This window comes from Neurospora crassa, linkage group I (assembly GCF_000182925.2).
Source record: "Neurospora crassa OR74A linkage group I, whole genome shotgun sequence".
Taxonomy (NCBI): domain Eukaryota; kingdom Fungi; phylum Ascomycota; class Sordariomycetes; order Sordariales; family Sordariaceae; genus Neurospora; species Neurospora crassa.
In genome coordinates this window covers 7,517,045-7,530,162 of record NC_026501.1, presented here as the reverse complement: position 1 = coordinate 7,530,162, position 13,118 = coordinate 7,517,045, and the positions used below count along the sequence as shown (strand labels likewise).

Genomic DNA, 13,118 nt, shown 5'->3' with positions numbered 1-13,118 from the left:
AAGGTTTGAGACACATCTGGTTGAAGTGCCGCCGTATCAATGTCTATATCTCTTAGGCATACTACAGTTCTTGGTCAAGTGATTTCAATATGTAAATCAACGGTTGAGGTCAACTCTCAAGACAGCTCTTCAAGTACCTCTGTTGTACTCTCCAAACTAGCCCAGCCAGCTGCCCCACCATTCGAGGCTTGGGGCTGGCCTCGCCTTCGCAACTTTCCCAAAGTAAACTTACACTACAGAACCGCGACAGCACAGGTACCTTTCTTATACAGCCTCGAATTCCAAAGCAAACAACCCACCACATACAACACAACACCCCACAAGATTTACAGCATCACCATGTCATCAGAATCGCCCCTCGTCGTCCTCCCGGGCGAGACCATCGACCCTTCCCTCATCCCCACCCACAAGAAGAACCCTCTCCGTCTCGGCCCCGGGTTGCGACACATCCCTCCTAGCGAAATCGTCCCCACGGTAGCCGGCCAGCTAGTAGTCGACCATCGCAAAACTTCCATGTGGATAGAATACAATGGCGGACGCGTACGTTTTCACCACCACCACCACCACCACCACCACCACCACCACCACCACCACATATATCTCTTCTTCCCGCTCCCCCTACTCCTTCCCCACTCTTCTACTAGGACCCTTCCTTCCTTTACTTCCCTTTTTCACCTTAAGCTAACTTTACAAAAAAAATTAATAAAATAGTACATACCCTCCCAAGGCGACCTCATCATCGGGCAAATCGCCCGCTCCGCCACCGACTTCTACTACGTCTCCCTCTCGCCCTATACCCCCAACGCCACCCTCCCGCACCTCGCCTTCGAGTCAGCCACCAAGAAAACCCGTCCCCAACTGGCGTCGGGCGAGCTCGTCTACGCCCGTGTGTCTCTGGCCAACCGGCACATGGACCCCGAGCTGGAATGCGTCAACTCTTCGACCGGCAAAGCGGACGGGCTGGGCCCCTTGAAGGACGGCATGGTGTTTGATGTCAGTCTTGGGTTTGCGAGGAGGTTGTTGATGGCGAAAAGTAGGGAGGAGGGCAAAGTGGAGGTTCTTGAGGCGCTGGGCGAGGAAGGGTTGGCGTTTGAGACGGCGGTGGGGAGGAACGGGAAGGTGTGGGTGGGTAGTGAGAGTGTCAAGACGGCGGTGATGGTGGGCAGGGCGTTGAGGGAGACGGATGAGAAGGGACTGGGGGTGGAGGCGCAGAGGAAGTTGGTGAAGAAGCTGGTTAGGGAGATGCGTTGAGGATTCAAAGGTAAAATGGGTTAAAGGGAACAATGATTGTGATGGGAAGAAGGAAGAGCATGGCCAGCAGCGGCTGGGTGACTGGCCTGGGAACGCTGCGAAGACACTTTTTCGCAAGAGGCAGGAGGTGGAAAATCTCTGATGCCAAGACTCTGCGAGAGTGGCATGGCCGAATCTCTCTTCCTGCCAGAAGTGATTTTCTGCCATCAGCAAAAGCGGGTTTGAGTCCAGAGAATCCCCCTCCAGCAAAGTTTGATACCCCCGAAGAAGCGATGAACCCCCGTGAGCCGTATAGATTCACAGGCTACGAGCCAAGGGTTTTAATGGATCGCAGAGTGGCATTCACGAGTGAAGAAAGGAAGTTCAAGAGATACAGATCTTCAGTTGAGAAGACCAAAGTCCATGGTTGTATGGGTTATAGATGATGCCCAATGGCTTTTCGTAACGTATTAAAGACAAAACGCTGAAGCCACACGCTCCATATAGATGCATTATATACTATGAATGGCGTTTCTCGCTTTCCACAATGAAAAGAAAAAGACAAATAAGGCAGGTCTGTACTTCTCAAGATCTAATGTCCAGGCCATTCATCATCATCATCCAAAATGCTGGTAGAAAAGAAAAAAGGCATCCAATGCCCGAACTAAGGTGGGTATCACAGTCCCCTAATCATCTTTGGCGCACTCATAAGGACCATCAAGGCCCCTTATCAAACGCTTGCCTGGCGTTTTCTATCACTTCAGCACATTAACCCAGCTCGCTCATCAAGAGCAAGAGCATGCCACCCAAGCAGACCCATCGTACACTGCGTCCTTCTACCGAGTACCGTAGACTAGACCATCGGCCATCATGCGTCGCCCATGGCCACATCGTTATACTCGATCGGCTCTTGCAAAGGCGTGATTTGGTGCTTGTTGATCATGTGCCTCCTCCAGTTGTCCTTCCTGGGGAACGAGCGGCCACCCTGTCTTGACCAGGGACACTCGGGCACCGTGCAGTGGAACTGGCGAGTCTTCTTGTGCTTGTCGTTAATGTGGCGGTCCAGATGGGTCTTGGTGCCGAACCGCATGGTGCAGCCAGGGTGGGTACACTCGTGTGGGCGTTCGTGGTAGCGTTTGTGATGGCTATATGTTTGTTAGTGATCTGTATATGTAGGAAGATAGGATGAGGAGGCATAGATGCTCACTTCAGCTTGTGAATTTGGTCGAATTCACGGTGGCATTGGTCGCAAGCAAACACTCTAGGTGAAGCGCCGCTGGATGATGGTGTTGTTGGGGACATGCCGGACTGAGGGATGCTCGAAAGAGATAGGCCTTGGGGGTACATCACTTGGGCTCCATAGTCGTTGACCAACAATCCTCCTGGTGACATTCCCTGTGACGAGGAATAGTCATTGACCGACAATGCGCCGGGTGACATGCCCTGGTTTGATGAGAAGCCCCCGGTAGAAGAAGAAAAGTTGGCTGGGGAGTTGGGAACCATGAGCGGCGCAAAGTTGGTGTTCTGATCAAAGTCTGGCCTGGGCGATGGCGAGTATGTGAGCCGCGTGCTGGGCGTGTTCTGCCTTGAGGACTCGGACAATGGTGGAGGAGTAGAGATATCGGACATGTCATGTAGACCAAAGCCGTCGTTGGGGTACAAGGCAGCTGAGTCAAGATCAAAGTCCTGGCCGTTTTGCTGAATCTCTGGTACATGCGTATACTCGCTATACTGTGGCTCCGGGCCGTACTGTTCCTGGGGGCTTTGCATCTGCTGGGAGTAGGCGAACTCTGCCGGAATAGTCTGGGGGGAGAAGGCACTGACGGCAGGAGCGGGCGGGGTATTTTCCAACTTGATAATCTCCTGGTTTACAGCCCAGGCGCTCTCGGCTTGGTTGGTAGGCCTCATCATTTCCATAGGACTGGCGGTTGGCCCAACAGTCAGATCCACACAAGGACTTGGGAGGTCAGAGACAATGGTAGTAGGTGGTAAACTGTCGGTGCGGTTGATGCCTTGCTGGATTTCCCACGAGGCAAGAAGGGTGTCTTGACGGAGGAGAGTGGTGGGCAGAGTGGTAGGTTGCGGTGGTGGAGGTGCAGAAGAGTCGTCGGGATAAGGTTGGCTGGTGCTGTTTAAATATGGGTGACCGTGATAGTATTCGTAGGCAGCTCCTGGCGCCTCAGTGTCAACCTCGAAGACTGGTGGGACAGGTTCAGGTTGATGTGTTGGAACCGGGTAGTCGGTCGTGGTAAGGAGCGAAGGCGACCGTGTTCCAGCGGTGCCTCCAAGGGTTGATCGCTTGCTATCCCTCCGGCTGTTACCTGACTGACGCCTGTAAATGAAGTTCCTGATGGACTCGGGGAGATGAGGGAAGGAGTGACGTTGAGTGGGGCGTTCAAAGGTTTCCGGCTCCTCAGTGATGCCTCCAGGTGAAACGGCAGGTGGTACTTGGTGAGTGGGAGGGCTCAAACCGTGGGAGTCGTCAAGGCTCAGATCGCGGTTGCTCTCGGCTTCAGTGGTCGCTATCGATGCCACTCTTGTCCTTGTCGAATCGGGGCCGGGTTGGTCTCTTTGAAAGCTCGCTGTGGCTGATGTAGTTGGTGAAGGTGGTTGAAAGGGCGGCGATATGGAGGACGGCAGCCCTTGTTGTATACCTACGCCCCGTGGGAGGGCAGGGGTGTGTTGGGACTGATGATGGGAGGCCGCCCTCTGATCGGGGTGGTGACCGTCCCCCGGGATGAAGGGGGCCGGTGATGCAAGGCCAGGCGGCGGGGTGTCCGGAGCATAGCCTTCCCCTTCACCGGAGAGCCGCTTGGGCGTGCTCCCGGGGCTGTTGTGGAAAATGGGGCCTCCGGGGGCCTGCCCCTTCTCCGCATGGCCGATATCACCATGCTTCTCGGCCCGGCGTCTCCACGCACGCACAACAAAAGGAAACAGACATAGGAGAATCAGGAAAAACCCAATGCAGGAGCCGACCACAGCCCCGGCGATGGCTCCTCCAGAGAGTGAGCTGCCGCGCGGGGTGAGCACGGCCCGCGCAGACAGGGACGCTGCCATATTGGCGTTGTCCTCTAGAATAAAACGGTACTCAAGTGACAATCTGGGCTGTTGGGAAGGCTGACTGTCGATTTCGTAAACCAGAGAATCGGGATCCAATGCGATTCGCCGCAGTCCGAAATGTGAGGGCGCCCGGAATGCTAGCTACCGTAGAAGTCGTCGATGTGATCCAAGTTGCAAGGTTAATCGCAAGAGATGTTGTTTGGCGGTGGTTTGTCGCAAATCCACCACAGCACTGCACCGAGGCTGTGCCTGACCCAATCGAGAGACCTGCGGACGGGAAAGTCTGGCGCTAGCTCCAGCTCCACGGACAACCCGACAGGACCACCACGCGCGATTCTCCTTTTTGTTGTTCGAAGACAAAATGATGACGGAATAGCTTCAATAGTGAAAGATCTGATGGGCTGAGTAAGTCGAATCGATGAGAGTGATTATTGGTCGACAGTAAGAGATCGATGTGATGTTGCGGTATTGTAGGTCACGGTGCTCGACCGGCCGGATTATTAGATGACACAAGTAGAAAATGGCGTTTGAAAAGCAAGAAGGAGACTCTCCAGTCGGTAAGCTGGAGCCCTACAATGAAATTGCGACGGTTGGTTTTTTGCGTTCAGCCTCATCAGCAAGTGGTAGAAGTCAAGCCTAGACTCATTCCGTCTGGTTGAGTTCTTTCCTCGCTGGTGGGAAGTCGACGACTTGTCGAGCGAGGCGGCGGGCACTGGGGAAAGAAACAATTTGTCCACCGCCCATCGGGACGACGAGGAAACCCGGCGGGACAAGAAAGCTGGACCCCGGCGCGATCCAGTCTTCGAGAATGGAAGAAGCAGGCATGGGCGGGAGGGTCTAGTATAGGCGGGGGTTCATTGCTCCACCTCCTCAACGGCCTGGGTAGGTAGGCGAGACAGGGGACCACGCTAGCTCACTAACAGCTCAACGCCATGAATGGGTTGAAGAATGTTAAAATCTAGGTATCGTCGTAACGGGTGGAGCGGAAAGAGTGGGAGGACCCGAAAACAGCGGGCGACAGCTGGCTCGTTACCTTACCTCATAGGCAGGTAACTACCGGGCTCTACTGTGAGCGGCCAAGTGAAAAGATCATGATGGCTGTGCTGGCTGTGCTGGCTGTGCTTGCTTGCTCCCTGTCTTCTTCTTGCACTTTCCCTTGTCTGCTGGAGTCTCTTCACATTTCACCAATTCACAATCTTCCACTTCTCTCTCTGTGCTCCCAAGTCCCAACCAGGCCAACCCTGCGATGTCCTCCTGAACCCCACAAACTCATGTTTCCTTCTTCTGACGAAAACGGTGTGTTCAGTTGTCCCAGTGGACCCCAGGGCATTGTACCCATGTTGCTCGTGAACGCCAATATCATGTTCACTTCAGTTCAGGGGCTGGACATGTCTTTCATCACTTCGCTGAGGGAATCATCTGTTGGTCCGTCTCTATCATCAAGTTACCTACTTAGTGACGGACAATAAAGAGAAAACCCCATCAGCCCTAAAAGGATCCCAGGCATCTAAGACTCCAAACCCAACCCCGCTTGTCAGACCGAGATGATGAAAGACTGAGATGATGAGAGAGAGGGGAAAGCGCTTGGTAGCGAATCGACAGCCGGCATCCCCCTCGCGGTCTACACTTCTGTGGCCAGCTCAACCGATCCAATGAGAGCGGGTCCACGATGCCACCGTGAGCTAGCTGTAGTGTACGCAGGTGGCACAGCTTGCCGAGCAGATGTCTCTGTCTGAACATTGCTGGGCTGTCAAGGTCAAGTTGTCAAGAAGGGCGACCTCAATATGTATCCTATTTCAGCAAGAGAGGGTGGATTTCGGATCTCAATCCGTTTGGTTCCTACATCATTCACACACTGGCAATTGTTGGGTTGCATATTGCTCATTATCTAGAATGTCCGACGTGGAAGCGACTGGGCCTCAGCCCTCCTGGCCGCAAAATGTGGCCGGGCATACCTGTGGGCGTTGCCCGATGATGGCTTCTCGGAGAGAGAGAGGCCCGCGACCTGGCAGTTCGCTTTCGGTCCGAGATGACAGCTTCTGCCTTTTCTCCAATTCATTAGCCGTTCTCCTACCAATACTTTTTAGCGTTCTCATTGGGGAATATGGAGGAATCCGTGCTGCTGAAACAGTGGAGGAGGCTACAGCCCTTTCGATTAGAGTTATCGATTGGGTAGATAGCCTCGTGGGGGGGCCTCCGCTAGTGTCAGTGGCGATACCGCGGCGCCGTCATCTTCTTGCGGGGAACATCCCACCTTCCCCAGACGTCCCGCGATGGGGGAAGCATAATGCATGACGGCACTGTCCGGGACCATAGTTCCGGAGGTAGGAGGCTCTGTTTTCAGTCTGGTTGGCGAGCGGCTACGGTCGGCGAGACTTCATCTTTACTTTGGTACCATCCCGTCAAAGGCAAGGACGGTTCATGACCATAACGAACACTATCTCGATGGGATGAAGGCCGTGCTTAGGAGAGAGCGAACAACATGACGCCAGCATCGATGGTTGCACAAAGCACCGACTAACCCGAGATCTTGACTGAGCCAATGAGGCATTCGCTAACCCCTCTTTCTGCCGTCTTGTCATCAGACCTCGGTTGAAGCACTCATTGCAGACATTTGGGATGATGGCCGCCGCGCGTAGACAGTTCAAACGCACAGTCCGAAACACTCGGAGCAGTTGGAGAAGAGGCATTGCATTGTTGAGTCGTCGTCGTCATCATCCAACATGCTTACAAACACTCAATGTGCATGTAAGTCACAATAGGAGGTATTTCTATGTGTGAAGAGCTACACATATAAATTCTCTTTTTCTTCGTGTTTTCTTTTTCACTGAGAGATCCAATCTTTATCCCCGTCTGCTTCTCCAAACAAAGTTTAGGGACTTGGCGATCATGAAGCAGCAACTCCTCCCCCTCTTTGCGGCTGGAGCCGCTGCACTATACGTGCCTTTCCTGGGAGTCAAGGAAAAACAACTCCTGCCCATTGTCGAGGACAATTTTGGAGATAACGTTCTCTCCAAAGTCCAAGACACTTGGGACGACTCCGCTTCCTCCCTCTACTCCTCTCTAATCGAGAAACACGTCATCGAGGAGCTTGAAGCTGCTCTCCAGAAGGATCACAAGCATCACGATCACGACCGTGACCGAGACCATGACCATGATCATGACCATGACCATCACGGTCACCACCCCCCGGGCGAGTCCAGCAAGTCCATCTACGAACTGATCAAAGAGTCCAAGTACAGCGAGCGCTTCGTCAAGATCATCGACGAGCACGACGACATCAAGAAGCTGCTCAACAATACCGACGGCAACAACAAACACCACTACACCATCTTTGTGCCCACCGACAAGGCCTTTGAAAGGTTCCCTCACCACCCTGACCATCCTCCCCCGGAGGAAGTAGTCCGCCACCTTCTCCAACACCACATCCTCCCTTACCCGCGACCCATCTTTCACCATCATCGTCGTGGTCACCATGATGACCACGATCACTCCCAAGAAGAAGAACAAGAACAAGAACAACAAGACCTCTTCGACACCCTAACCTTTCCCCCCCTCCTCTTGTCTTCCCTCCACACCCTCCCCACCGAACTTCACTCTCCCCTGCTCGACCACCGCCCTCAACGTCTTCGCCTCTCCATCAGCCCCCCCTTCTTTGGCCACGGCGGCATCCGCGTCAACTTTGTCAACCGCGTCATCATGCCCAACATTTACGCCTCCAACGGCATAATCCACGCCGTGGACGGCATCTTGTTCCCCCCTCCGCCCGCGCTCAAGGGGGTATCGCTGTTGCCGAGCTTGTTTAGCACTTTCTCCCTTGCGCTGGAGAAGACGGGGCTTGCTGAGGAGTTGGGACATGGACATGATGATGATGAGAACGACGACGACGATAATAATGATAGAAAGAAGCATCACAGAGGAGGAGGTAAAAAGGAAGGAAAAGGTCTCACCCTGTTCGCCCCCAGCAACCGCGCCTTTGCCCGTCTCGGCCCCCATCTGAATGCCTTCTTGTTCAACACGGAGCCTGGAAAGAAGTACTTGAAGGCTATACTCAAGTATCACTTTGTTCCTGAGCACACGGTGTATACGGATGCTTATTACAAGGCTGGCTCAGGTTCTGGTCATGATTCCTATAATGATGATGGTGATGATGAGCAGCAGGATGCGGACTACAACTATTACCCGCCGCCGACCCACTACGACTTGGCTACGCTGTTGAGCGAGGACGCGAGACTGGGCGTGGACATCAAGGCTTGGAAGGGGCATGCGACCATGGTGGTTAATGGATTTAACCGCCCCAGTGTGTTGGATGGACCGGCGGCGGATGGCGTCATTCATGTTGTTTCGAGCGTGTTGATTCCGCCGCGTAAGGGTAATGGTGATGATGAACAAAAGGAGGAAGAGGAGGTTGGGGAGATGAGCGTCGAGGAGTTGGTGGCTAGGTTGGAGCCGTATATGGATAGGGAGGATGTCGGTCAGTCGTACTCTGGCGATCTGTAAATAAGAATGGGATGGTGTGAGGTGTGGAAGCATTCTTCGAGTGCGTATGACATGCGGTGTCGTTTTGAAATATATGACTTGAACAGTTTTGTTTTGTTATATCTCCAGTAGCTGCAAAGTACCGAATCCCTCTCGCTCGCCGCCTCACACTGATGAACATGAGTAGAAATAAAGAAAAGGTAAATGGAATGCCGTGATAACTCTTCGTACCCTTCACTAGCAGTCCTGGTCTTACCACACCTCCAACCTCAGCCCTACCCACCCCCTAAAAGATGGAATTAACCAGGTTGGCGCCCATCGTAGCACCCGCTCCAAAGACCGCTGCATTACCAAACTTCTTTCCGATACTCTTCCCATGCTTTTCAAACTTGTTCTCTTCCTTCTCCCCCTGCGGTGGAGCGTTAGGATCATAGACCTGTCCCTGTCCAGCCGGCGGTGGTCCCGGAGGGGGCGCCACATATCCTCCCCCGCCGTACATACCCGCCGGCTGTCCATACCCAGGACCACCCGCCCCGTAACCCTCAGCTCCCGGATATCCTCCAGACTTCTCGTTGTGTGGACCCTCCCACGCATTCGTACTCTGCACAGGCGCCGCCTCCACCTCCACATAACTCTTGGGAAAGATGCCCTCCTGCCCTGTCCGGACGCACCGCCCCATCCACCAGTCGGCATTCATGTACTCGTAGACTTGGATCTTGTCGCCTTTGTCAAAGGAGCAGTCGCGCGCGTCCGAGGCGTCGTATTTGTACAGGGCTTTGCAGTGGGCTATGACCGGCTTTGTGGGGGGTGCTACAGCGGGTGTTGGTGGTTGGGAGCGACCTGGCAAGGGGGGTACGGTGGTGCTGTTGGTTGATTGGGAGTATGAAGGGGGTGCCGCGGCCGGAGTTGGGGCTGGGGAGGGGTTGTTGTTGTTTAGGGAAAGGTTGGAGAAGGCATTGGCGGCGGAGGTGACGGCTGGAGCAGGGTTCTGTTGGAAGCGCGCGGCGATGGAGCTGACGGCGCCGCCGGTGGTGGTAGCATGAGGTTGGGCGGCTGGAGCAGCAGCAGCGGCGGCGTGTGCGGGAGCAGCACGCGGGGCTGGGACGGGGGTGGAGGATGTGCTGGAAAGACTGGCTTCAGCGGGGAGGAGGGAGGTGATGCTGTCAAAGGCGTCGTCTGTTATGATGCCCTTCTCGAGGAGGGATTCTAGTTCCTGTTTTGGGCAGGGCGGGGTGTTAGTGGATGGGCTGGATTACTACCAAACTGAAGGTAAGGGAGAGATGGGTCGGGGAAGGACAGTCTGCCCGCCCATTTAGCAATATTTCCTTACATTTTTAATGAGACGCAAAGACCGGTTGGTCTCGATGATGCGCTGACGGTCTACTGACACCATGACTACTGTGGTTCGAGGTGTCTGGCGATAGACGAGCGCGGGCGTTGGGTTTCTCTTCTGATGTGAGTGATGCTGCTCTCCGGAAGGTCAAATAATCAAAGACTTTGTTTCCCGTAGGTAGTAGGATTCAATAGTAGACTTTGCTGCAAGCGAATCCGATGGGCAGGCAGGTTCGGAAATTGTATGATGGAGTCCGTTTGTTGTAATAAACCAAGTCGGATAAGACGATGGATCGATGACAAAAGGTGAATGAGGATGGAAGTGGAAGGCGGGAACCTCAAGATGCCGTGGCGGGAGGGAGTGGCGCAGCTGGAGACCGTAGGCCAACTTAACACAGCTGACGCTGCGGCGAGAAAGAGGACGGGGCAGTGCAGTGTTATTGGGGGCAACACGGCATCACTTAGTAGAGAGAACCAGTCCCAGAACCCCGCCTTCCCGCCAAGTTATCCGCTGTGGACTCGGTGGTACCTCTAGTCTGCCCGACACTACGTACGCAACCGGCACCACCGTTGATCCCTGAGGTTGTCGTATAACATCAAGCTTGAGATACCATAGTGGGCGAACCTTTCTTGCAAAGAACTTAAAGTACAATAATCCTCTATCCATTGAAGCAATACCTAGCTGGTTCGCTATATCTCAGGTTGAACAGCTTTCAACTTTCAACTTTACAGTCTGCGCTCTGCCCATATCCGCCTCCATTTGATAGGGTTAGGGTCCCGAAAAAGGGGTGTTCCTCGTCAACGGGGACGACATCAACGCCATCGTCCAACATGAACCATATGATCTTCCCTACAACATCTAGTCCCTCAATTCCCATACATGTGATCTTCTTGTTATACTTACAATTACCATGTTACTTGTCGTTAATTACGTCTTTTAAGCCAGTGTTTAAGTAAATAATCATCTTCCCCTGCAGACGAACATCCTCATCCTGAGAACACTCAAGGATGTCTCCCCAATTCCCTCATCAACTCCCTCAAAGCCGGCACAGCCATCTTGACATCCGGAAGAATTTCCTCCAAGTTGCTGAAAGCCGGGCAGTGCTCCTCTAGCTTTTTCAACACTCTCGCGTCCGCGCGGTCCCAATCCTCTGCGCTCAATTGTTTCGCCGTGTTGGCTATGATAGTGCGCCAGCCATTGGGGATGAATGAGAGGTGCCTATCAATCAGCTCGTTGGCTGTCTTGGTCCGGCGGGACGGTTGCGAGCGGGAAGGAATGGACAGGAAGGAGACGTCGAGTTCATGATCGAGAAGAATGTCTTTAGCCGAGAGGGAAGGGGTAGAGCGGCGACGGGCCGAATGTGACTCTGATTTGGACGTGAACCGGGAAGGATCACGGACGCGAAATTCCGCGTCGAGGGTGCGGCGAGGGCTGCGGCTACGAGATGTTGTTGCTGTTGTTGTTGTTGTTGTTGTTGTTGTTGCTGCCGTGCCTTGGGAGTATCTTCCTGGACGGAGATAAAACTGCGAGGTAGAGCCTCTGTTCGCCGAGGTTGTCGATTCCAGGTCATTGTCATTGTCACTTTCTGATGCCAGACGGGTACCAGGATGACGGCCCGAGTGTGAACGACGTTTTGTAGCGGGAATTGGAAGCTCAGAGTCGGTGCTGCTTGTATACCGGTGTGTATTATGAAGACTGGCTGCACCTTGTTGTCCTCTGTTAGCTGGTCGAGTGGTCAAGTCCAAGCCGAGCTCCTTGGTGCTGGGAGCATCTGTGTGCTTGTCGACCTGAGAGCTGAACGGAACCAGTGCAGACGACGTGTAACTCTGCACGTTTTCATCCGTAAAAGGCAGCTCCCTTGGGGCAGCGAGATCTCGATGGTTTGGAGAATCCATTGCCCTCAGATGCCTCGGGAAGAGCTCATATTCCTGCTGCACCTCCATCTCCTCAACACTTCCCTGATCACGCGCCTTCTTCAGCTCCTCGATTTCAGCTTGCATCTTGTGAATCGCCACGAACAGCTCCCCCCTCATTCTCTCCTCAGCTTGCTGTCTCTTCATGTTCTCTTCCCTGATTCTCGCCATCTCTTCCTCCATTCGCTGGTTTTGTGCCTGCAACGGTTGGATCCAATTGCGATAGATATCACCCCTATGTGGATCAAGCTTTTGTTGCAAGTCATCGACCTTAAGCTTGATGTTCATGACCTCCTGGCTGACTCTATGCTCTAAGCTGGCAGTCACGTCAGGCGAGAATTGAGACGAAGTGAGCGCTGGAGATGCGGGAAGAGCTACATGGCTTCTGGTCGCTTGGTCGCGAAGATGTCCTATAATGGGGGCTTGGCTCTGAGCTGCAGCTGAGGTAGAGGCAGACGCGCTGGAGTTGGCGAGGACCGGGAACATTTCTTGAAAGCGGGTATGAAGGCCAAGTAGGTCTCGCGAGAAGCCCTCGAGGTCGTGCCGCAGAAGCGATTCGGAGTTAGGAGCTGTTCGCGACATCATGAGAGAGCCTTTGTACGCTGTTACTTGTCCTTGAAGCTGCTTCGTAGCTTGAATGCGAGCCTACTACGCGAATGGTCAGTATGTTTTCATATTGAACGAAGTGGGACTCAACTTTCATACATGGCAGGAAAGCGGAATGGGATTGACGTAATAGTCAGGTGAGGGGCGCGGTACGAGTTCGAGATATGTAGCCGGGCAGAGTAAGAGGGCGTCAGATTGGGCGGGAAAGGGAATGAAGCAGGATAGTATCTGTATGTAGATTACTAGTAGTATCGAGAAGTTTGTCGGCAGAGATGCTCTTGAGTATGGTCAACGGTTGACGCCAGGCGCGGATGAGGTAGACCTGAAGTACGTGGTGGAGGAGGAGGAGGAGGAGGAGGAAGAAAGAAGGTGGGGTTGGGGAGGAAGCAATTCGATGCAACTATTTTTCTGGAAGAGAAAGGCGCGACTGGCAGGCATGGTCTTGGAAGAAGCTGAGTACGAGGTCATATCAAAGTGACAAACGCTAAGTCTCGCAT

General features: G+C 53.7%; 5 protein-coding genes across 5 annotated transcripts; 2 read left to right on the top strand and 3 right to left on the bottom strand.

Moving 5' to 3' along the window:
• The first annotated feature begins 210 nt into the window (after positions 1–210).
• Positions 211–1,793, top strand: NCU00693 (exosome complex exonuclease RRP40). The gene is made up of 2 exons (XM_960740.3): positions 211–540; positions 712–1,793. Exons 1-2 carry the CDS (start codon positions 340–342, stop codon positions 1,249–1,251), a joined length of 741 nt encoding a protein of 246 aa, XP_965833.1. The 5' UTR covers positions 211–339; the 3' UTR covers positions 1,252–1,793.
• NCU00694 (hypothetical protein) lies at positions 1,643–5,082 on the bottom strand. Its single transcript, XM_960741.2, has 2 exons — positions 2,438–5,082; positions 1,643–2,375 (listed from the first exon to the last, which is right to left on the bottom strand). Exons 1-2 carry the CDS (start codon positions 4,285–4,287, stop codon positions 2,099–2,101), a joined length of 2,127 nt encoding a protein of 708 aa, XP_965834.1. The 5' UTR covers positions 4,288–5,082; the 3' UTR covers positions 1,643–2,098.
• A 1,565-nt stretch (positions 5,083–6,647) lies between these two features.
• On the bottom strand, positions 6,648–10,510 carry NCU00696 (SH3 domain-containing protein). The gene is made up of 2 exons (XM_960743.3): positions 10,100–10,510; positions 6,648–9,982 (listed from the first exon to the last, which is right to left on the bottom strand). Exons 1-2 carry the CDS (start codon positions 10,160–10,162, stop codon positions 9,056–9,058), a joined length of 990 nt encoding a protein of 329 aa, XP_965836.1. The 5' UTR covers positions 10,163–10,510; the 3' UTR covers positions 6,648–9,055.
• Positions 6,699–8,968, top strand: NCU00695 (hypothetical protein). Its single transcript, XM_960742.3, has one exon. It carries the CDS (start codon positions 7,180–7,182, stop codon positions 8,788–8,790), a length of 1,611 nt encoding a protein of 536 aa, XP_965835.1. The 5' UTR covers positions 6,699–7,179; the 3' UTR covers positions 8,791–8,968.
• A 474-nt stretch (positions 10,511–10,984) lies between the features above and the next one.
• Positions 10,985–12,953, bottom strand: NCU00697 (hypothetical protein). The gene has a single exon (XM_960744.2). It carries the CDS (start codon positions 12,598–12,600, stop codon positions 11,104–11,106), a length of 1,497 nt encoding a protein of 498 aa, XP_965837.2. The 5' UTR covers positions 12,601–12,953; the 3' UTR covers positions 10,985–11,103.
• Positions 12,954–13,118: the final 165 nt, after the last annotated feature.